Raw genomic sequence first — 25,777 nt, 5'->3', positions numbered from 1 at the left:
TCTTTGCTCCTCGCATAACACAAGATCTTTATCGGATGATCTCAGGAATTTGGCCAGAATTGATCAGGGTCTCCCTCAGCCGATCTGCGAGCCGGGACACTGTGAGCTCGCTCGATTTCCAGCCTATGGCTTGTTATGTTGAGCAGACTAGGGAAGAGCTCGTCTAGGAATTTCACCATATCTCCGACTTCCTCATGCTCAGGAATTCCAACAATTCGGACGTTGTTTAGCCAATTACGATTTGCCAAATCCTTTTGGATTGCAGCTTGTTGCAAGTCTGTCTTGGTCACTAGCGGATTAACAGCTAATTCCCTCTCCGATGTCTCCAGATAATCGATCCATTTTCCGACATCCGACAATCTTGTAACCAACTCGGGGACATCCTTGATGTGTGCTCCTTTGAATATTAAAAGCATTGGAAACTATATTGTTAGTCGACACTTAAGCTGTTGGATGTTTAAAGGATATTCATTCATTTATAAAAGAGATTCTCCAATTCCAAATCTTTTAAGGACCTTATGTAAGTAAGGCCATTTCACCCTGTCAAAGGCCTTTTCAGTCTCCAAGAACAGAATGGATGTATCTGGAGCCCATTTGTTATATTGTAATATATTAAGGACTGTCCTAACATTATGGTAATAAATGTGCCTAATAAATCCATTTTGATCTCTATTAACCTACTTTTGAAGCTTCCTTACCAAAATTTTGCTTAATACTTTAACGTCAGTGTTAAGCCATGGAATTAGTTGAAATGATTCGCACTTGATATTTATTTTCTTAGATTTAGGGTGTAATGTAATAAGAGTGCTTCTTAGAGAGACCGGGAGCACACCATTTGCAAATGATTCTTTAAACATGTCTAAAAGTGGTGGGTGAAGTTTTTCTTTATTTTTTTTATTTTTTTTGTAGAAATCTACTACAAGGCTTTGGTGGCGGGGGCGTGATTGAGTTTGTGAATGGAGAGCGAGATCAGGAGATGAGAATGGTAAGGATCATCACCTGGCAATGATTGCCTCTAACAGCTGTTTGTCATTGCAGTGAGAGTGGAGATGGGCTTTAAGAGCGAGCCGGACGCCAGTGAGGGGGAGAGAGGGTTACGAGACACAAGCCGAAGAGATTGTACTGTGTCCGCAGAAAAGCGTGTTTTTGAGTGTGTCTACTGAAAAGCATGAATTTTGAGTTTAAAATAAACATTCCTTTTGAGTTGGTTAATTCCACTGCTGTCAGGGGAAGCCCAACTTGCGGTGCAGCAGTTACCAGTAACCTCCGAGTGTACGGCGACTTGAGAAAAGCCGTCCTGCAACGGGTCGGCCAGACACCCGAGCAGCAGCGCCAGAACTTTCAATCTATGACCACTGGCGAGCACGGCCACCCATTTGCCTTTGCCTGACAGCCCGGGTTGCCTGCCGGAGGTGGTTGCTGACTGAGCAACGTGACGTCAGAGCTGTCAACGATCTGGTGGTACTTGAGCAGTTTATCGCTCGACTTCCAAGAGGGGCGGCGGAGTGGGTCCAGTGCCACTGCCCGGTGTCACTCCAGACGGCCATCCAGCTGGCAGAGGACCACATGGCGGCATATTCGGACGCCGGCAAGCCCCGAGATCCTTCTCTCTCTCTCTCTCTCTCTCTCTCTCGTTCTCTTGTTCTCTTGTCTCCCCTCGTCCTCCCTGCTTTCTATCAGTAAATAACCCGTTATTTACTGTTCGAGAGGTCCTGCAAGCCTCCACGGGGTTCTCCCCATTTGAATTATTGTATGGGCTTAAGCCTCGTGGGTGTCTTAGATGTCGTGAGGGAAAATTGGGAGGAGGGACCTTCAAACAGCGAAAACAAAATTCAATAAGTTCTTGACCTGAAAGCAAAACTCCACACATTGGGGCAACTATCACAGGAGAATTTTCTACAGGCTCAAGAACATCAGTTCCGGCTGTATAACGGGAGCTCGGCTACGGGAATTTACACAGGGAGATAAAGTCCTTGTATTACTACCCACATCAAGCTTTAAATTACACGCAAAGTGGCAAGGGCCCTTTGAGGTCACACGGCAAGTCTGGGAAGTCGATTATGAGGTTAAAATCATGGATAGGGGTGGAGCATGTCAGATTTACCTTCTCAACCTCTTAAAACCGTAGAGAAAGGTGGTTCCCGTGGCTTTGCATATGGTGGTACTGGAGAGGAAGGAGCTCAGGCCGGAGGTGAACTTAAAAGCCAATCGCGGCACCCCGTCACTTGTGAAGACCACCTCTCACCATCGCAAATTATGGATGTGGCCTGGTTGCAAAGACAATTCTCGGACATGTTCTCGCTCCTCTCCGGTCGTACTAACCTCATAAAACACCATATCAAAACAACCCCAGGGGTAATGGTACGCAGTCATCCCTACTGATTACCCGAGTACAAAAAAAGTGGTTTGAGAAGAATTAAAGGCCATGCTCGATATAGGGGTAATAGAAGAATCCCACAGTGACTAGGCAAGCCCGGTGCGGCTGGTTCCGAAGAGCGACAGCTCAGTCTGGTTCTGTGTGGATTGTAGAAAGGTCAATGCAGTGTCTAAATTTGACGCGTATCCAATGTCTCGTATTGACAGTCTGCTCGATTGGCTGGGCGCAGCTCGCTCTTATTCGACACTGGATTTAACAAAGGGTTATTGGCAGATACCAATGTCCCATGAGAAAACGGCCTTCTCCACACCCTTTGACTCACACCAATTCGTGACCGTTCCGTTTGTTTGGGGCCCTGGCTACGTTTCAGCGCCTTATGGACCGAGTCCTCAGACTGCACTCTGCTTACGCTGCTGCCTATCTGGATGACATCATTATATACAGTATTGATTGGCAGCAGCATATGCAGCATCTGAGGGCGGTTCTGAGGTTGCTGACAAATTGATAAGACAGCAGCGGTTGTGGCCTGCCCGAGACCCAAGCCCTAAAAGAATGTGAGACAGTTGCTGGGGCTGGCTGGCTATTATAGGAGGTTTGTGCAGATCACCCGTTGGTATCTGCCCTTCTAGTGGTCGGAGCCGTGCCAACAGGCTTTTATGCAGGTGAAAGCTGCACTTTGTGGTGGGCCGTTGTTACATGCTCCTGATTTTTCTCTCCCTTGTGTTGTACAGGCCGATGCGTCAGACAGGGAGTTGGGAGCCGTGTTGTCCCAGGTGGTCGAGGGGGAGCAGCGCCCGGTGTTGTACATCAGCCGGAAGCTTTCGGCGAGTGAGGCTAGGTAGAGCACCGTTGAGAAGGAGTATCTGGCCATCATGTGGGTGGTCCTCACCATTCGGTACTAACTTCTGGGACGGGCTTTCAATCTATGTTCGGACCACACCCCACTCCAGTGGCTCCATCCCATGAAGGATACCAACGTGCGGATCACCCATTGGTATCTGGCTCTTCAGCCATTTAAGTTCGATGTGGTCCACAGACCGGGGGCGCAGATGGCTGTTGCGGACTTTCTCTCCAGAAACGGTGAGGGTGGGGTACTGGGCAGGACAGATGGCTCCCTGACATGAGTCGGGCGATGGGGGTATGTGGGGGTGGGTGTGTAGTTGTGCGCCAGCTTGTGAATGGAGAGCGAGATCATGAGATGAGAATGTCATTGCGTTGAGAGTGGAGACAGGCTTTAAGTGCGAGCTGGTTGCCAGTGAGGGGGAGAGAGAGTTACGAGACACAAGCCGAAGAGACTGTACTGTACTGTGTCCGCTGAAAAGCATGTTTTTGAGTGTGTCCGCTGAAAAGCGTGAATTTTGAGTTAAAAATAAACATACTGTTTGAGTTGGATTCGCCGTCTCCCACTTCCTCCTTTCTCCTAACTGTGAACATTGTTACAAATGCCATCCGGCCCAGGTGTCCGACCTGCCTTTAAACTATCAATAGCCTCTGAAATTTCCTCTTCTGTTACATCTACTGTATATCCAGAGATCTTTTTGTTACTTCAGAGATAGTGGGTATGTTCAGACCATCCAAAAAAAGCTGTTTGTGCAGTAATGTCTATATATTTTGAACTGTGTAAAGTTTCAAATAAGTGTTTAAAGGTATAATTTATCTTTACTGTTATGTAGCCATCACTATCTTCAATAGAGTTTATTGTTCTTTCAGATTGTTATGTTTGATTCTCCAAGCTAACAATTTTCCAACTTTTTCACCTTGGTCATAGTAATTCTGCTTTAACATCATTAGACTAGCTGCTGCTTTGTTGGAAGACAGCTCGTTGTATTAAGTTCTGAGATTCAACAGTTCTTGATGGATTGCCAAGTCATTTTTATGTGATAAATTATTTTCAAAGAGTTTAATTTTTGAATCAAGTGTATTCATTTCTTTTTTGAAACCCTTTGATTTACTGCTTGCGACACTTTTGATAGCACCTCTAATAGAAACGTTAAATGCTTCCCATCGGATACTAGCTGAGGTTTGTGTAATGTGTTTATTACATTTTTCATTTAGGAGCCATTTTAAGTGGCATCTCCATTTTGGAGGCTTACTTAAATCTAGCGTCAGACTAAGTAAATAATATGGGAGCATGATCTGATATAACTATAGCGTCATAAAATCAGTCAGCATTTGACATAAGGCTTGCTGAGACAAGGAAATAGTCTCTTCTTGAGTAAGATTAATGTGTTCTGCAGAAGCATACTTCTACAAGGTTCAAGACTTCTACAAGGTTCAAGTCATCTACAAAATAATTTTGGTTCCATCGTTAAGGCCACATATATTGACAAGAATCAACGTTTTTCTTAATAAAGTCCCTTAAATAAATATCTACCTGTCTTTTATTATTTGAGCCATTTGAAAGGATATTGATTTATGAATCATGGTAATAACCCCTCTTGCGTGGGAAATAAATGATGCTGAAAACACCTGACTATGCCACCTTTTGCATATTTTACAGATGTCATTGGGCATTAAATTAGATTCTTGGGGGAATACTATTTTAGACTAAAGCTGTTTTAACCTAATCATCACCTGGTTGATTTGAGTAATACTACGCAGCCCCTGACAGTTCCAAGACAAATGTGACCATAATGATCACTGCTATATCTTTGTACTAACTGATGCATTTCAATACACTCCATAATTTGAAACTTAAAAACACCTTTACCTTGGGAAAACAATAACAGCCTAATTATAGGCATCAGTCAATTCAAACTTTAAAAAAACACTCAAGCTGGACAACTGAGAATTGCTGAGAACTACCAGCAAAACTGATTCCTCCTCCAATAACTTCCACTGGCTAAACTAGTCCATTTATATTAAACCAATAAAGGGAACCATTCGATGATTTCACTTCATACCAGAGCACTGCTTAGTAATTTACCCCCCTTTATTTAGGATTTATTGATTAATCATCTGTTATCAAAATAGTTTCAAGTATGAACAAGACTAAAATTTCATCACACATGTTCATTAGAAAGTCGTCAGCTTCCAATGGGCTTTGAAACACGCGAGTTTGACTGTTGACATTCACCTGGAGATGAGCTGGAAACATTTACGGTAATCACTTAGCTCACAGCTTCCTCTTGATTTTGTCAAATTGTCTCCATTGTTTGTTAACCTCAGCAGAAAGGTCTGGAAACTACATGACCCGGTGGTTTTGGAACACCTCTTCTTTCGTGGCTCTGGCCGCATTCATAATGCGCTCCTTATCTCTGAAATCCAAAAACTGAGATCATCACTCTCGAGTTCATATTCATATCTAATGCCGCCCTTCAGATCCTGTATGCCCTCTCTATGGCCAGCCGCTTACAAAGTGGCTCCATATCCAGTGCCTCAGGTAGCCAACTTTCTAAGAATGCACATGTGCAACTGCCCTCTAATTTTTCTAGTAAATCTGTGAGACTCAGGTTTGAATTGGCTACAATTCTCCAAGTTGTCAATTTTCCAGGTGAGTGCTATAATTTTCAAGAGCGCTGGTTGTTGATAGTATTGAGTTAACAGCATCTTCAGTTTGGGAAAAACGTTCCTCTATCTGTGTCAATATTCCAAAGCATTCTGCAACTTGATATTTGACATCTTGTACAGCTGAAAGGATGGTTTCAAACTGAGGCCATGTCAATTTTCACTGAGTTTATTGCTTGAAGGATATCACTAATGTCAGCATGGAAACCACTAGTTTGTTCTCTAAGGATCGGCGACAAGCTCTCTCCACCGTGCGCGGTGAGCGACATTCCTCATGGCCTTCCGAGTCAGACCCAACTTCTGTCATTTGTTTTATTTTGGCTTGTTTTGCTGGCTTAGGTGACATCTTAAACAGCACACCGTTATATACGAGCTATGGTCAAAATTGCTTTTTAAACAGGGGTAAAATTGAAAAGATTTACATACAAATTGTTGCAGAGCTAACTCATGCATCCCTTTTAACAGGGCGCCATAGTCCCGGAAAGTATTTTATAATAAAAACTGATAATTGCAAGGATTCATTCCTGTGAATGGAAATCCGCCTATTATATCGCAGTATTATAAAACTGTGATTTGCACTCCCTGGCCAGCGCTGAGAAAAGTAATGGGTACCGTGTTGTGAAGCTATCTACTCGAATAGATTGCAGAAAAGTTAGGTGACCCCCCCCCAATTCTATGCCAATGACTTTTCCTTTCAGACACGGCCACTGTAATGACTGGCTAACATTACTGAAGAGCAAAAGCCCTCGCACCATTACAAGTGTGGAACATAATTTATGTAAAGGGTGTCATGATGTGTTCACTTTGGCCAAAATGGCTATAACGAGACAGATGAGAAAGCAGGCAGCCTTACTACCATAAACTTCACCATTGTTTTCCATTGCGCTCCACGTTCTTCTGCCATATTTCAATTATTTAATCTCAAATCAATATTTCGTGTGGAATAATGTTGTTCTTTGGTAAGAAACCATGTATTACTCCCCTTTGGAGTCACGATCATGGTTTATTTTGCATTAAAAAACAGCTTAATATAGACCATTTCAAGGACTGTTGTTGGTGATGTCATTGTTCCATGAACATTTCCTGCTTGTCAAAACAGAGACTATGTAGCAGAGTTGGGCCACTTCTATAAAAATGAATGGGAGAAATTGGGAAGCCAAATGGCAGCAAATGGTCAATGGATGTAGAAAGGAAGTTTCCGCCTTACAGGTAAAATAGCCAATCACTTTTAGATACAGAAACTGACTGTCAATCAACTTGAGAACGCGCATATGCATTAGCTATACAAGACGGTACAATTGTGTTTTTTAGCGTAATCTGAGTTAGATGCCTGCGGTGACTTTTCCCCATTTGGCGGCGTGTGATGGGGCTCACCTGAACCCAATGAAGAGCCTCATCACCGCTGCCTTTAAACACAGAGTGTGCCCCTCTTAGCGGGGAGGGTCTGGTGTGAGTTACATGCATCGCCGGACCCGCACTCCAGAACCCCGGTGCGAGTTAGATGCGACGTTAGGGACTGGAGCATGCGTAGCGGCCGACGGGCCGGGCCGCTATTCCCCTCTAGTGCCCAGGGAAGCCGGGCTGCTCAAGTGAAGCCGCCACCCCACACATCTCGGACCAAGGAGGAGAGCGCGTTGCGACGGCCGGGACCACGCCCACTATCACCTGGACCTTCCCCTGTCTTCACTACTCATCCTTCACATAGCCATTTTAAATAAATGCCTTTCCAAGGCCTGACGCCACACCCTCTGTGTCCGTCTCTTGCTCACCCCACCACACAGTGTTGTCAGATTTTACTGCTTATTTGAAATATGTTCTTTTATCATAATCTTAACCAACTGTTTTGGAGATTTTGGTCTTTCCCCATTCAAGTAGATAGGAGTTGCACTTTCACAAAACAAACACAGGCACAACATTAGAATTACACTTGTTACTCACCGGCATTACTGTAGTGTCCAATATTGTTGCCACTGCTACATCTTTAAATTCAAGTTTCTTTGAAAAGCCTGAATCTTTGGTTCTCAGAAGAATTCATCCATGAATCCAAAGAATCCAAACATTTATTCCCACATTTACAAATTCAGGAACTTCATTTGAATAAGCTAACATTTTTCCTAATGTTGGGATCCTTCAGAAAGCTATGCAGAGATAGTTTTTCCTCAACCAGGAACACAATAATGTCTGGGGACCACACTTTACTCTCTTCACTGGTTAAAAGCAAACTAGTTACAGTTATCACTTTCAGTGATGCAGTATCCCAGCTGCTTTCTCTCTTTCAACACACTGGCCACAACAATTATGTACAGGTGCATCTCAATAAATTAGAATGTCGTGGAAAAGTTCATTTATTTCAGTAATTCAACTCAAATTGTGAAACTCGTGTATTAAATAAATTCAATGCACACAGACTGAAGTAGTTTAAGTCTTTGGTTCTTTTAATTGTGATGATTTTGGCTCACATTTAACAAAAACCCACCAATTCACTATCTCAACAAATTAGAATACATCATAAGACCAATAAAAAAACATTTTTAGTGAATTGTTGGCCTTCTGGAAAGTATGTTCATTTACTGTACATGTACTCAATACTTGGTAGGGGCTCCTTTTGCTTTAATTACTGCCTCAGTTCGGCGTGGCATTGAGGTGATCAGTTTGTGGCACTGCTGAGGTGATATGGAAGCCCAGGTTTCTTTGACAGTGGCCTTCAGCTCATCTGCATTTTTTGGTCTCTCGTTTCTCATTTTCCTCTTGACAATACCCCATTCATAGATTCTCTATGGGGTTCAGGTCTGGTGAGTTTGCTGGCCAGTCAAGCACACCAACACCATGGTCATTTAACCAACTTTTGGTGCTTTTGGCAGTGTGGGCAGGTGCCAAATCCTGCTGGAAAATGAAATCAGCATCTTTAAAAAGCTAGTCAGCAGAAGGAAGCATGAAGTGCTCCAAAATTTCTTGGTAAATGGGTGCAGCGAATTTGGTTTTCAAAAAACATAATGGACCAACACCAGCAGATGACATTGCACCCCAAATCATCACAGACTGTGGAAACTTAACACTGGACTTCAAGCAACTTGGGCTATGAGCTTCTCCACCCTTCCTCCAGACTCTAGGACCTTGGTTTCCAAATGAAATACAAAACTTGCTCTCATCTGAAAAGAGGACTTTGGACCACTGGGCAACAGTCCAGTTCTTCTTCTCCTTAGCCCAGGTAAGACGCCTCTGACGTTGTCTGTGGTTCAGGAGTGGCTTAACAAGAGGAATACAACAACTGTAGCCAAATTCCTTGACATGTCTGTGTGTGGTGGCTCTTGATGCCTTGACCCCAGCCTCAGTCCATTCCTTGTGAAGTTCACCCAAATTCTTGAATCGATTTTGCTTGACAATCCTCATAAGGCTGCGGTTCTCTCGGTTGGTTGTGCATCTTTTTCTTCCACACTTTTTCCTTCCACTCAACTTTCTGTTAACATGCTTGGATACAGCACTCTGTGAACAGTCAGCTTCTTTGGCAATGAATGTTTGTGGCTTACCCTCCTTGTGAAGGGTGTCAATGATTGTCTTCTGGACAACTGTCAGATCAGCAGTCTTCCCCATGATTGTGTAGCCTAGTGAACCAAACTGAGAGACCATTTTGAAGGCTCAGGAAACCTTTGCAGGTGTTTTGAGTTGATTAGCTGATTGGCATGTCACCATATTCTAATTTTTTGAGATAGTGAATTGGTGGGTTTTTGTTAAATGTGAGCCAAAATCATCACAATTAAAAGAACCAAAGACTTAAACTACTTCAGTCTGTGTGCATTGAATTTATTTAATACACGAGTTTCACAATTTGAGTTGAATTACTGAAATAAATGAACTTTTCCACGACATTCTAATTTATTGAGATGCACCTGTATGTTGTGGAGGCGGGACTATGCAAATGACATTACATTGTGACGTCCCAGTGTAGCTGTTTTCAAATAGTCATTTTTGCAGTGTGGAAACAATAAATGCTGTTTTTTGACACGTTATAGTATTTTATTTTTTTATAGTACAATGACCTCTTATAATGGATGTTAAAATATCAAGGAAAATTTGATTTCTCATGTCATGACCCTTTTAAGGTAACAAAGTTTGAAACAGTTCTCTAGATCTGTCAGCTTTAGTTAGAAAATCATAGCAGTAAAATTACAGTTTTCTAAAAAACATTCTAATTTTGAGCAAACAAAATTGGAATCTACCAGATTTTATTATATTTACAAGAGAATGACAGAACTAATCTCCAGCATATCAGATATAAAATACCCTTTGCCTAAAATTAAATTGATTAAATGTATTGCATTGAGGTTCAATTGTATTTCTTGTTTCACATGTCACAATTTACTGTTCATTTTAGACTTGATGGAAGAGAAAGTGGAAAGTCAAGAACTGAAAGATGAGAAGAAACATCAGAATGATAAATCTGATAATTTAATAATTGGTGAAAAATCTTCTAGTTGCTCACAAACTAAAAATAATTCCTCACAGAAAAGAACTCGAAAAACAAGAGCCAGAAAAACCTTCACATGCCCTCAGTGTGGAAAGAGTTTCACAAAAAAAGGAAACCTTAACACTCACTTAAAACTTCACACTGGAAAGAAGCCTTTCATATGCCAATGCGGAAAGAGTTTCAGACTTAAAGGAAACCTAAAAAGTCACATGATACTTCACACTGGAGAGAAGCCATTCACCTGCCCTGAATGTGGAAAGAGTTTTGTGTTAAAACAAGATCTTGAGAGGCACCTGAGAACTCACACCGGAGAGAAACCTTTCACATGCCCTCAGTGTGGAAAGAGTTTCACACAAAAAGAAAGCCTCAAGAGGCACCTGAGTCTTCACTCTGGAGAGAAACCTTACACATGCCGTCAGTGTGGAAAGAGTTACACACAGCGAAAACGGCTTGAGGTTCACATGAAAATCCACACTGGGGAGAACCTTTTCACCTGCCATCAGTGTGAAAAGAGCTTTACACAACAAGGAAACCTTAAAACTCACTTAAAGCTTCACTCTGGAAAGAAGCCTTTCATATGCCAATGTGGAAAGAGTTTCTCACTTAAAGGAAACCTGAAGAACCACATGATACTTCACACTGGAGAGAAGCCTTTCACCTGCCCTGAATGTGGAAAGAGTTTTGCAATAAAACAAGATCTTGGGAAGCACCTGAGAACTCACACCGGAGAGAAACCTTTCACATGCCCTCAGTGTGGAAAGAGTTTCACACAAAAAGGAAACCTTAAGACCCACTTAAAACTTCATTTTGGAGAGAAGCCTTTCACATGCCCATGTGGAAAGAGTTTCACACAAAAAGGAAACCTAAAGAGTCACATGATACTTCACACTGGAGAGAAGCCATTCACATGCCTTCAGTGTGAAAAGAGTTACACAGAGAGAAAACAGCTTGAGGCTCACATGAGAATCCACACTGCAGATAACCCTTTTACCTGCCGTCAGTGTGAAAAGAGTTTCACACAAAAAGGAGATCTTGAGAGACACCTGAGAATTCACACTGGAGAGAAGCCTTTCACATGCCCTCAGTGTGGAAAAAGTTTCACTCAAAAAACACACCTTAAGAGACATCTAAGCCTTCACTCTGGAGAGAAGCCTTTCACATGCTTTCAGTGTGGAAAGAATTACACAGAGAGAGGACAGCTTGATGTTCACATGAGAATTCACACTGGAGAGAACCTTTTCCTCTGCCATCAGTGTGGAAAGAGTTTCACACAAAAAGGAGATCTTGAAAAGCACCTAAGAATTCACACAGGAGAGAAGCCTTTCACATGCCCTCAATGTGGAAAGAGTTTCGCACAAAAAATACACCTTCAGAGCCACTTAAGTCTTTACTCTTGAGAGAAGCCTTTTACATGCATTCAGTGTGGAAATAATTACACGGAGAGAGAACAGCTTGAGTTTCACATGAGAATTCACACTGGAGAGTAGCCTTTTACATGCCTTAAGTGTGAAAAGAGTTTCACACAAGCAAGCCATCTCACAGCTCATCAACAATATCACTCTGGATCAAGCGCCTGTCCCTTCACTGGGGTGCCATTCCAATGGAGAAGCATAACCATCCAACCTCCAACTGACCTCTATGGATGCCAAACATAAAACATCCACCTAAAGCAATGATGTTTGAAATGTAAAAATGTGCAAATCATTGAAGTTGTTTTATTGATGATTTGTTGGTGTCAGATTGAGATAGTTGTCCACTTTGAATAGAGCTCTTTTAAAAGCTGTTATGTAGCTACTAATGTGGTTTTCTTCTCTTGTGTTTCTAACAGCAAACACCTTTGTTCACTTAATTTACTCATATTAAAGTCAAACCTCTGCTGATTATCCTTTAGGGGTTGTTTCATTAATATTAATAGCCTGACAGAAATAACAGGACCATCACTGTTAATAGATCTGCAGAAAAGCTTTTTAATTTCATGCCAATAGTTCCCTCTTTTCACCTAATTCATTATGGTGACATTTTAAGATTACCTGTAAATTGTCACACAAAACACATTTTTTATGGAAAATACAGTACAATCAGTATTTATGTCTACTTTAAAATAAAAAAGGTATCAAAAAAGTTAGGTTCTGGAGGAGCTTGACAAGTTAGTCCTGTCAATCACAATGTAAGCGCAAATAAGCAGCTGCTCACCTCAGTCCTGTGACAATTATTTTGCATGTTGCCCCACCCACTTACATGCTGCACACTGTATGTCCCTCTGCTTGGCTCGAAGCTCTTTACTAATCCACCAAAATTCCTCCATTGCAGTTATTAGGGTTTTCCGAAGCAGCTCACTATTTTTAAAGGGTCATGAAACAGTCAAATAAATTTTCTCAGGTGTTACCAGATATGAAGGGGTTACACATGATAGAAGACAATGTAAGCATCCATTAATTTTAATTCTAAGAGGAAAGTGGTTAATTTAGGGATTGTTTTGCACTATTATTGGCTTCAGGGTTTAAAATCGACATCAAGTTACTGTCACACAATGTGACATTTCGTTGTACTACAGTGCATCGTCGCACCATCAGTGTCCTAGAATGCATGGCCTTATCCTGTGAAAACACGCTGTCTAATGATTATTCATTAAACCATGTGACAAGCGCTTCTGTCCGTCCGATTAACTTTATCGATTGTTTTGACTTTTCACTCCGCTCGCTGTCCAAGACAAACACTTAATGCATTTTAATCTCACAGACAATTCTTCTTTCTGTAAGCCGTATGTTGTTGGTAATTTTAAAAGCAATATTTTAAACCAGCGGAGTAGAGAGAGACTCATTACAGGCTTCACCATAAAAATGAATTGTATTTTCAATTAAAAGAGAATGATCAATCAGCTATCAATATAATGAAACTTTATTTATTACAGCATTATTGCACAAATAGTTTTTCCATTTCCAATAGTATTTTTTATTTTTTGTGATTAACACTTTTTATTGATTCTTATACATGAAAAAGAATAAAGCATAAAATATATGTACAGAATCAACTATTATCCCCTTTTAACCCCCATTATTTCCCTTTCCCCCTCCCAATCAACCACCCCACCCTGACCCTCAACAGATATACCTGTGGTGAAAGCCTGAGTTAGACACATATGAACAAACAAAAAAACAATTATGAAAATAAAAATCAGCAAATAAAGAGAGAAAAGGAGAAATGAAAAAATAGGATACAATTTACAATTTCTACCATAAGAAATGTTTCTCTCCACATGGTCCTCACTGAGAGCCTCCCAGAAAGGTTGAGTATTTGTCCAATTTCTTAACATACACATCTAATCTGCCAAGCTATTTATATGACATCTTTTCAAATGCCGGTGAACAAATGTCGGTGAACCATTCTTGAATTGAGGGAGCACCTTTTGGCTTCCATCTTCTAAGAATTATCTGTCTGCCAATCATTACACTAGTTTGGACCTAGTTTTTTATATATATATATATATATATATATATATATATATATATATATATATATATATATATATATATATGTCACCTACTTTAATAACTGCTCCATCAATCAATATACATAGTCTAGGGCAGAGTGAAATTTGAGTTTCTAAAGCATCACAGATAAAATTCTGGACTCTTACCCAGAATTCTTGAATCTTACTGCAGAAGCACAGAGCATGGACTAAGTCTCCATCCTCCAAATGACATCGCCAGCAGATAGGTGTGTATTTTAAATCAAGCCTAAACAATCTAGAGGGAGTCAAGTAGAAATTATGCAAAATATTAAACTGAATAAGGTGTACCCTTGCATCCCTAGACATAGTTTTAAAAACTTTCCCACTCCCCGTCCTCCAATACCAATTTCAAATCTCTTTCCCATAAACTCTTAAGAGCTGTTAAGGCCCCGTCACATAGACTCTGAATCAACAAGGAATAATGACCCTTTCCAAAAGCTGTGAGCACCATAAAAAGAGTGTCTCCATCCTTAGGGGGCATTGTACTACCACCAACAATAGTTCAAAGTAAATGGCACAACTGTAAATACCAGAAAAATTGAGACTTAGAAACCCCAAATAGCTACAGCTGTAATCAAAATTATTCAAACCCCATTGTAAATCAGGTTTATTGTCAAAATGTACAGACTTTCAGCTGTTTGCAATGAACAAATCAAACAAAAGCAATTGAAATAGCTCAACACAATGAATGCTTCTAGTGGTTTCCCCAAATTCAACTGAAAATGCAACTTATAATGACTTCTCCAGTCTCAAAATTATTCAACCCCCTGAATAGAATCCCTCACAACAGCACAAATATGCAAAACAGGTGTTGTCTCAAGCACACCTGATTCAACTAATCAAGGGCTTCATTAGTTGCACCAGGTGTGCTTGAGCTGGAACACATGAAATACCTGAACTGGCTAGGGGTTTGTTGAGTGTCACGTTTGACTGCATGTTAGAAATATGTCAAAAGAATGGTCCAAAAATTCAGAGAAGAGATCATCGCCCTTCACAAACAAGGAACAGGATACAAAAAGATAGTGAAGGCACTGAATGTTCCTAGAGACACCACTGAAGCGTAGTTTACATGTTCAAAGTTAAGGGAACAGTGGTTACACTACCTGGATGGGGCAGAAAAAGGAAGCTATCAACGGCTGCAACCAGATTTCTGAGAAGGCAGGTTGTGGAAAACCCTTGAGTGACTGCAAAAGACCTGCAGCAAGACATGGTGGCAACAGGCATTGAGGTTTCAGTGAGCACAGTAAGGTGCGTACTAAACGCAGAAGGTTTTCATGCCAGAACTCCAAGACGTACACCACTAGAAAAGTCAGCTCCAATATGCTCAAAATCGTATAAATAAGTCACAGAAGTTTTGGGATTCTGTTCTGTGGAGCGATAAAACAAAACTGGAACATTTCGGCACGATGGATCAGCAGTATGTCTGGAGGAAGAAGAATGAAGCATACGCTGAAAAGAACACTCTGCCCACAGTCAAACATGGTGGTGGCTCGGTGATGCTCTGGGGCTGCTTTGCATCCTCTGGCACTGGAAGCCTGCAGCGTGTGGAAGGCAAGATGGATATATTGAAGTATCAGGAAATCCTAGAAGAATCCGAGGAGCAACACCCCTCTCTATCCATTCTTTTCCTTGTTAATACATAATTTGGGGTTCAGCCATATACTCGAGGAAACATTTAGGTAAGTATCAAAATTGAACATCCGGGAAACCTTTGTCCATACTGAATATAAGTGTGAAATAATAGGATGCATTTTTACTTTACAAGGACCACTTGTTCAATGTTGTAACAAGGAGGGGCTCTCTCTGGTGGAAGAGACCAGTGGGCCAAGTGTCTAAGATTAAAAGCATAGTAATAAAACAACATTTTGGGGAGGCCTAAACCTCCTTTGTCAATTGGTCTATGTAACTTGCTGAAATGCAACCGAGGTCGTTTACCGTTCCAAATAAAATACCTAGATATTCCATCAAATTGTTTAAAATAAGAAAGAGGCCTGCCTATCAACATCACACGAGAACATTTTCATTAATGGGACAAAATTAACTCGAAGTCTCTCAAATGTTCTGGAAATAAAATGCCTAAATACCTAATGCCTTGCTTGGGCCATTAAAAGGCACCAGGTTGGAAAGCTGTGGTAGGGCAATATGCTGTCAGAGCAAGAGCTTCTGGTTTAGACCAATTCACCCTGTATCCTGAAAAGTTGGAGAAAGAATTAATAATTTTATGGAGGGTAGGCATAGATCTTCTAGGGTCAGAGACAAATAATAATATATCATCTGTGTAGAGTAGAAGTTTATGCACCACACCTCCTGCCACAATACCAGGAAAATCATCCTCTTTTCTTATTGCGGCTGCTAATGGTTCCAGGGCAAGACTGAACAGTAAAGGGAAGACAGGACAGCCTTGCCTTGAAATTAATCCAATAGTTTGCATTGCTGCTAACGGTTGTTTATAAAGTTACTTAATCCACCCAATAAAAGTGTTCCCAAACCCGTAAATTTCCAAAATCTTAAAAAGATAGCCCCATTCCACTATATCAAACACCTTCTGGCATCAAGTGAGATTGCAGTGATCAGGATCTGATAATTTGCTACTGACCACATAGTATTTATAAAACGTCTAATATTATCAAAAAAAAAAAACTACTACCACCATGAATAAACGCCACTTGATATACTGTATATGTATTAGAGATGTAATTACTCTGCTTAATCGATTAGCCAGACCTTTAGACAACATTTTTACATCTACCTGGATCAGCGAAATTAGAAGATAACGTTTACATTCATTTGTGTCTTTATGTTTTTTAAGAAAGAGAATGATCAGGGTTGGTGGTAGTTCACCTTTCTTTAATGACTCTGCTTAAATTTCTAACATTAGTGGAGCCAGTTCTGTGACATAAGATCTAAAATATTCGGCAGAAAAACTATCTTTCCCTGGTGCCTTACCTGTAGGCAAGGCTTTAATTACCTCAACAAGCTCTGCCAAAGTAATATCTGAGTCAAGAAAGTCTTTTTTGATCATTTGTCAATTTAGGAAGTTCTATGAGCTCTATTCTTTAAACTAACTTCTGTCTTTTTTTGTGATTAACAATTATTTATTGATACATATATTAAACAAAGAAAAGCAAAACACATACACAGAATCAATATTTAACCCCCACTACTACCCCTCCCAATCCCCAATCCCACCCTGAACCCCAACAACATCCCAGTTGTCACACGACCAAAAAAAAAAAAAAAAAAAAAAATATATATATATATATATATATATATATATATATATATATATATATATATATATATATATATATATATATATATATCACATTTTTCATGCCAAAATGGCCTGATACCTGAAAGAATCCATGGTGTCAGTCACATAGTCAGGATATCCGTTTCCTACAGCCGCAAAACACCCCCATAACAGGACTCACCCACCTCCATGCTTGACTGTGGGGATGGTATCGTTCTTGTCATCACCTTGTCATCTTACTCCAGCAGAGGTTTGACTTTAATATGAGTAAATTAAGTGAACAAAGGTGTTTGCTGTTAGAAACACAAGAGAAGAAAACCACATTAGTAGCTACATAACAGCTGACCCATGGGTCAAAAACTCATTTTCAGTTTATTGTCATATGTCTATAAAACTTTCTTCCGGAACTCCACATGTCTTTCCTACTTCTTTCCTAATTACTTCTTGAATATTCAAGTCAACATTTCCCTTGGTGAAGTTTTGCTTTCTTCCACACCCCAAGAAAGTTGCTGTTGTACCATATTTAAAAAATGTATGAATGGTGCTGCCAACTTTGTCTATTGGAAATTGAAGTGCCTTGGAAATGTACTTTTAGCCATGACCTTTCTTGTAAAATGAAATAATCTCCTCTATTAGCTTTTGATACAGCTTTTTTTTAATTGCATTTTTTGCATAGAAATACATTTTTGCTTACAACGCTAAACTTACATTTTAAAACTTAAATAAGTGCCATTACAGATTGATGACTTAATTTAGTTTTAAAACAATTACTTGTGTAGCCTTACATATTTAAGAAACAGCTACATGCAATAGGGGTTGAATAATTATGACATGGCTGTATTTTTAAAAACTCCTGCTATTTAGAAATATTAGGTTATATATTCACACCATGACTTTGTGTCACTCAACTGATATAGATGTAAAGTTTAAAAATTCTGGGTCATCACAAAAGCTTACCTTTGTAAATCCTTACTGTCTTGGGGGGTTGAATAATTTTGATTGCAACTGTGTATATATATATATATATATATATATATATATATATATATATATATATATATATATAATAATCACATTAACGACAACACCTCTCTCTCCACAGCCCCTCTCCGAGAGCCCTCCAAAAATGCCAGATATTTGCCCCATTTCCCACAAACAAGTCCAAATTCCCTAGTCTACCAGATGACCCCTTTTCAAAAGCCGCCACCCTCCTCATCTCCGAGCACCACTCCTGAAATGGGGTGCTCCAGCTGACTTAAAACTATTTGTCTTACGATCATGACACTGGTTAGGACCCAATTTTTTATGTGTTTATTCTCTATATTGATGACTGCCCCATCGCCTAAAATACAGAGTCTGGGGCAAAATGAAATTTGAGTGCCCAGTACGTCACACATAAAACTCTGAACCTTCAACAAAAATTCCTGGATCTTAACACACCACCAAAAGACATGGGTTGTGTCTTTAAGACCAAGCTTATACAATCTAGAAGGGGTCCAATAGAATCGACGTAAAATCTTGAATTGCATAAGGCACACCCCCTTGCATCTCTAGATGCAGACATGTCCTTTTTTAGAATCCTAGCCCACACTCCCTCCTCCAAAACCAAGTTTAAATCTTACTCCCATAATCTCTTGAGAGAACTAAAAGCTCCGTCCCCAAGACTCTGAATTAGCAGGGAGTAATACAATGATGCCTCATGACCTTTTCCAAAAGCAGTAATCACCACTCCCAGAGTGTCTGCCACTTTAGGGGGTGTATGCTACTCCAAAAATAATACAGAGCAGGTGGCACAGCTGTAAATAGCTAAAAAACTGAGATCTGGGAATCCAAAAATGTTGAACCAAATTTTCAAAGGATCTCAACTCTCCAGTCTCATATAGGTCACCGAGTGTAGTAACCCCCCTCACAATCCACTCTGACCAGCAGAAAGGGGACTTATTAATACATAAATTTGGGTTCAGCCATTTGTTCAAGGCAACATTTAAATAAATGTCTGAATTAAACACTCTGGACACTTTTGTCCATACCGAGTGCAAATGTGAGATAACGGGGTGTAACTTAACTTCTCGGATTAGTTTGATAGAAAGGCTTTGCAATGGCGAAAAATGGGCAAGAACTTCCTGTTCGATACAAAACCCGGGAGGGGCTCTCTCAGGTAGAAGCGACCAATGAGCCAAATGTCTGAAACCAAATGCATAATAATAAAACAAAATCTTGGTAAGAATATTATGGTCGATAGTGTTGAACGCGGCACTGAGATCTAATAAAACTAAGACGACAGGTGAATCCATGGAGAGAAAAATATCATTAGTGACCTTAAAAATGCAGATTCAGTGCTGTGCAAAAGTCTGAAACCAGACTGAAATGTGTCTAAAATGTTAAATGTATTTAGATAGGAGTAGAGTTGTGAATAAACAACTCTCTCCAAAATCTTGGAAATAAAAGGCATTTCGGAGATTGTTCTGTAATTGTTGTGTATTGCCGGATCCAAAAAAAGTTTTTTTAACAAAGGATGTAGAATTGCATGTTTAAAACTACTTGGAACAACTCCACTTGCCAATAAGCTGTTAATTACAGCTGTCACACTGGAACTGATAGTCATGAAAACTTATTTTAGAAGGTGTGGAGAAAGAATATCCAGCTTGTAACTGGAACACTTCATCTTAGAGAATACATCTGCTAACTGTGCTGATGAAACTGGTACAAAGTGAGTCAGGGAGCTGGACGGGGAAGGAATTAGTGGTTGATCAAATTATGAAGGTAAAATCACACCTTTAATCTGCTTAATTTTTTTCAAGCAGCCTAATTTACACTTAGAAAACTCCTGATGTTGATATAACAATGCAAAAAGCACTTACCAATTTACTTGAAGTAAAAATCAGTCCTCCTTGCAGAACATCTCGTGTTTTTAAATCCATAAAACTCGAAAACATTGACAGATTCACCACAGGGATGTGTACAGTTCCATTTGTGCTTTGCATTCTGTACATTAACAAATGTGAGGCCAGCTGCACCACTACAGTTTGAGGAGACTTGACTCCTTTAATTTTAGTTGGTTCCTTATAGCAATGTTCTACAAATGTTATATTGAGGTCGTACTTTGTTTTTCTATTTGCTGCTGGTATGGAAATCTAAACATCAAACACAAATTCATTAAATGGTTTTTAATCAATGTAGAAAATTAAGGGGGCAAACAAATTCACTGAAATGTTCCACTGCTCTCTTCACTGATTATCCTGCAGTCATTTTTACAGCTCTCCATATAGGTGAATCTACAGGGGTGTATTGCTTTCTGAAGGTGTCTACAATGGTTTATTTTGTTCTCACTACAAGACTGTATGCTGTAGGAGGGAACTATATGCTGCATCAGTACTGACACCAAGACAATGCCTGATAGACCAGCCAGTGGCTTGGGTAGTAATCTTGGTAGTCTGGAGCAGCTCTTTGAAGGACTCCGGGTCTGGGCTGCTTTTGTCCCTGTCCTTCGGTTGGTCAGCTTGGAAGGCCTGCAAGAATGCCATGGTGTGCAGGGCCAAACCAGCATGGCCCACCACAGCATAAGCCTTACCCACAAGTGAAGACTTAAACCTGCATGGCTTGAATGGACACACTGGCTTGGATATCCACACCAGTGCAGAGAAGAACAAGAGGACCGCGACCTCCTCTTTGACTGGGGAAATGTCAGTATAGCCTCTTTGCGCGGCTATCAAGCAATGTGAAGACTGCTGCATGGGAGACATGCCTTCTTGGTGAAGAGGAGGCATGCTATGTCTAGACCAACTGGTTGTGCAGCTCTGGAAAGAATGGCACCGGAAGGCAAGACACAGAGTTGTGGCCACTCGGTAGGATGCAATCTTCGAGTGGTTTCTGGGCAGAGGTGGGTAGTAACGCGCTACATTTACTCCGTTACATTTACTTGAGTAACTTTTTGGGAAAAAATTTACTTTTAGAGTAACTCAAGTAAATTTTACTTTACAATGGGTGGCGTTACTGTCGTTACATTACTGGGTTTAATTTTAATTAATGTGTAATTTATTGAGAGATTATTGAATGGGACTTTTACGAGAGTGGAAGTTCACTCAGCTGCGCACGCTGAGCCACTGTCACAGACTGTCACTCAATCACTGCTGCAGCATCAAACTCTTCAAAGTGAAACACTTTCTTCGCTCCGCACAGTTAAAAAAAGAATAGTTTCGTCATGCAGTGCCTTCATTTAACACCAAGACAAGCTGATATTTCAAGATTAAAATCACAGCTCCAACTTAAGGCAGCACGCTGAGGCAAGATTTGGCTCTAATCCTAATGCGGGCTTTTCTGTGTAATGAGATGGTCATTTTCAGGGTGATTCTGTAACTGGGCTCTTATGATATCAGTTTTTAAGTGTACATTTTTAAATCAGTGCAGCAATATATCAGTGCGCTTTGTCCCACGTCCCGCATGTAAAAAGCAGTATTTATGCATTTACTCCGCACCCTCGCAGGGGTACTGGAAACTATCGCAGCTAGGTGCACGGGGCATGCGTGTGAGATGTGCGGGCACGAGGCAATCGCATGGCGAAGAGAGAGGCTGTGTCCGCAATCGTTCACTCATTCACTACTTCCTATATAGTGAATTGCAGTTAGTGCACTATATCTCAGCAGTAAGTGAACAAAATGAGTGAATTCAGACGTGAGTGTCCAAGCTCTGGGGCTGTTGCAGAAACAGCGTCACATATGAAATTTTAAAATACTTGGGCCTTACTTGTTATTCTTATTAAATAATATATTAATACAATAAATCTTCATTCTGTTTGTCATTTTTTATATATACTGTGTGTTAATATAAAGAGTAAACACATTTTATCAAATAAAGAGTACATTTTAAAATGTATCTATGTTTTGTCTCTCTATATGTTATTATGTTATTTTAATCAAGTAATGATTTGTCAAAAAGTAATTTACTACATTCAGCATGAAATAAAACATTGCAGGAGTGAAGGAAGCAGTAAACTCCCAGCTTGTAGGTCTTTCCCATTGTGGATTGTGGAAAATTAACCATTGTCGAGTGTACATCAAATGTACACATGAAATTAGAGTGCATTGTGTGTAAGAATGAGTGAACAAAAGTAAGGAAAGAGTGGCTCACTCTGAATTCAGACACTCCTACAAAATAGCAGACACTCGAAATAGTGCACTATATAGTGGATGGGGGCGGTTTCAGACACAGCGAGTGTTCCGCGACCGGAGTTGCTGCCCTACGTAGGCTGCGTACTCTGATTTAGAGAGCGGCGGTACTGCTGTACAGAACTAATGATCTAAATACTTATGACACTGAAAACTGTAACTACACTGAAATAGGAATCCGCACAGGATTAGAAACAGAAAAACAGAAAAACAGATCACCTTCACATTCGTCTTCTTGTGTTTTTGTGATTCACATTCTTCTCTGCATATCGCCCCCAGTTTCTCACCCACACCTATCATATCACTTCTGAAGATATGGATTTAACCACCGGAGTCTTATGGATTACTTTTATACTGCCTTTTTGTGCTTTTTGAAGCATAAAAACTTTGGCCTACAGAGCTACAATATTCTTTGAAAAATCTGAATTTGTGTTCTGCAGAAGAAATTAAGTCATACACATCTGGGATGGCATGAGGGTGAGTAAATGATGAGAGAATTTTCATTTTTGGGTATACTATCTCTTTAAAGTGATAGCTCAGCCATAATTTAATATTCTGTCATCATTTCTCTACCCTCATGATGTTCCAAACCAGTGTGACGCTTTGTATTATGTGGAACACAAAATATGTTAGACAGAATGTTAGGGACTGTCAGTCTCAGTCTCCATTCACTTTAAAAAAAAAAAAAAAAATATATATATATATATATATATATATATATATATATATATATATATATATATATATAAACATTCACTGAAAGTAAATAGTGACTCAGGCAAACATTCTGTCTAAAATCTCCTTATTGTGTTGCATGGAAGAGAGAAAGTGATCAACATGATGGTGAATGATGACAGAATTTCCATTAATAATAATAATAATTCTGTTATACATGTTCAATGTGTATTATGTAATGGAATATAGGGGAGTAAACGTCTCTTATGTCATTTGTGAAAGTAACGAGTTACTCACTACTTGAGTACTCTTTTAATTGGATACTTTATTACTCTTACTCAAGTAATTATTTATGTTAGTACTTTTACTTCAAGTAATTGTACATTTACTTGAGTACAGTTTTTGACTACTCTACCCACCTCTGATTCTGGACCACCCTGACGAGAACCTCTGTCAATTCAGCATCAGAAGCAGCTTTCACATGGGGTAAATACTAGCAATCTCATCAGCTGAGTATGAATAGGTTTTGCCATCAGAGGCCTCGAGCAATATAGCATTTCCGTCTTTCTCATAACCGCCAAATGTGATTGTACCATGCGTGCCAATGGTCGGGTGCAGATAATCATGGGCATAAGGGGGAAAGGCTCATGATATGGAGGCAGGGAGGCACACAGGGCTTGAGCCGATGAAAAATCCTCCTTAAACTCTCCATGCTCTATATCCCGTCCTCGCACCTCTCTCGTGTGCTCCCTCTGGTGCCGCAGAAGGAGTATTGGAGTAAAGAGGGGACCGGCATCTGCTTTTAGAAAGAAAGTGAACCAAACTTGAGTTTCATTTCGCTCACTGTAGGGGTGTGATGGTATGAAATGTTCACTGTATGATAACCTTCACAAAAAAGTACCCCGGTATCATGGTATTAAGGTGCCTTGCTAAAATTATTAGATGATGGCCCAGGATGTGATGTTGGGGCATTTATCTGGATGAATAAATAAATACATTTGAAATATTTATAGTTCGTTGATGCCTTCCCTAACTGATTTTTTAAATGCAGACAATATTATAAATTATTATACATAGGCCTATATTAAAAGATGACCTCTTTTTTTCCAGGTATTTCCCATTAGATGCATCATGTGAATAAAGGAAAAAACAATGCCAAGTGAAATGGATAAAATTTTATTATTAAGTTTATTTTTATGCTGTTTTGAAATATTATAATAATGGTAAGACAGAAAAAAAAAAAAAACAAAACTTTATTATAACCACTCGTTTTTCTGCTGTTTTGCACCTACATCTCAATGACACCAATGAGAAGTGTTCAAAGGATATGCTGCTCATCTGAGCACAAGCAGGGAGAAGAAAATAGTCCACTCACTCTTCAGGTGTGCAAATCCAAATGCCAAAGCAAGGAGTGGGGCGCTCAGAGCACGAGAGATATTATCATGACTATGAAGAGAGTTTTATATATATATGTATATATATATATGAAATGACACTGTTCTCTGATTTATGCGATGGCGCGTGCATCAGGGGCAGAGCACCAAGTGCCATCAGGCTATGAGTTTGGTGTGATGTAGTGAATCAAACTGGGCACCAATTGAAATGAACTGGGCCTCACACAAAACACTTAAGTGTTTTCTCCCAATATGGAATCCTTGTGATGGTGTGGTTGCCTCAATCCAGGTGGTGGAGGACAAGTCTCAGTTGCCTCAGGCTCATGCTATTCTTTGCAATCCATGCATAGCTTACCACACACCCCATTGAGAGTGAGAGCCACTTCATCGTGACCATGAGGAGGTTACCCCATGTGACTCTACCCTCCCTAGCAACCAGGCCAATTTGGTTGCTTAGGAGACCTGGCTGGAGTCACTCAGCACACCCTGGATTCAAACTTGTGACTTCAGGGTGGTAGTCAGCATCAATACTTGCTGAGCTACCCAGGCCCACCACTTCATGTGTTGAATTTTGATCACGTCACTTAAGGTGTGTATATGAATTTCAGATGGCCCCTCCCTCTATCCTTCAGCTAAAGTATTTCATTTTGACAGTATGAGAATAATCCAAATGGACCATTCATTCAGCCATGATATGGCACCCCTGGAGCAGATAGGGTCTAGGGTCTTGCTCAAGGACCCAACAGTGGCATTTTGGTGGTGGTGGGGCTTGAACCCCCAACCTTCTGGTCAGTAACCCAGAGCCTTTAACCACTGAGCCACCACTGAGCCACCACTGCCCCTTTAGAGTGAAAAACAACAACTAATAACTACTATCTGGTACTAATATGCTAAAAGATAAAACAAATGAATAAGTACAATTGATAGGTACAATTACAAGTGGAAAGATGCAAGTGGTTGAACTGGATGTAGCAATGGCAAAGTATGGCTGTTATCTTATGAAAAGAGAAATTGCTGTTTCTCTGTTAATTAATATGGTGAAAATCTTATTTCTAATTAAACATATAATTCAAAGATTATTTGCTAGACATTTGATATACAGGTTATGCAAACTAAAAAGAAAAAGAATATCATAAACTTATTGTATACACTAATGCCAAGGTCTCTGGCGAGAATCTGATCTCCTGGAAGCACAGAGAGGGTTCTTGTTATCTGGAACACGCAGATGCACGAACCTTGAAGAGAAGGTTTGCTTGCCAGAGCTAAATCTGGTTGCTGTAGTTATCTCCCTGGTATGATGATTCCAGATTTGGTGAGAATTGGTACTTGGTCGATCTTCTACTGTCTCTCTTGAATGGAGATTAAGGACATTGCATGATCTGTTGTTCTCTCTCTCGCTGTGAAGCGAAGACTCAGAATGTTGGATATAC

The 25,777-nt window shown here is 40.1% G+C and overlaps 1 protein-coding gene across 6 annotated transcripts in view; it reads left to right on the top strand.

Annotated features, from left to right (window-relative positions):
- LOC127440768 (gastrula zinc finger protein XlCGF57.1-like) overlaps positions 1-25,777 on the top strand; it is an 80,649-nt gene that overhangs the window by 14,949 nt on the left and 39,923 nt on the right. For 3 of the 6 annotated variants that reach the window (XM_051697623.1, XM_051697624.1, XM_051697622.1), the window contains exon 3: positions 10,257-12,232. The exons of 1 other annotated variant lie outside the window; for it this stretch is intronic. In XM_051697623.1, coding sequence (XP_051553583.1) covers positions 10,257-11,746 — 1,490 coding nt within the window. In that variant the 3' untranslated portion in view covers positions 11,747-12,232. Of the gene's footprint in view, positions 1-909; positions 986-3,108; positions 3,503-10,256; positions 12,233-25,777 lie in introns of those variants that run through there. 2 more of the 6 variants (XR_007897187.1, XR_007897188.1) reach the window with 2 other exon arrangements.

This window comes from Myxocyprinus asiaticus, chromosome 5 (assembly GCF_019703515.2).
Source record: "Myxocyprinus asiaticus isolate MX2 ecotype Aquarium Trade chromosome 5, UBuf_Myxa_2, whole genome shotgun sequence".
NCBI classification, from domain to species: Eukaryota; Metazoa; Chordata; class Actinopteri; order Cypriniformes; family Catostomidae; genus Myxocyprinus; species Myxocyprinus asiaticus.
This window is presented reverse-complemented; position numbering and strand designations above follow the sequence as displayed.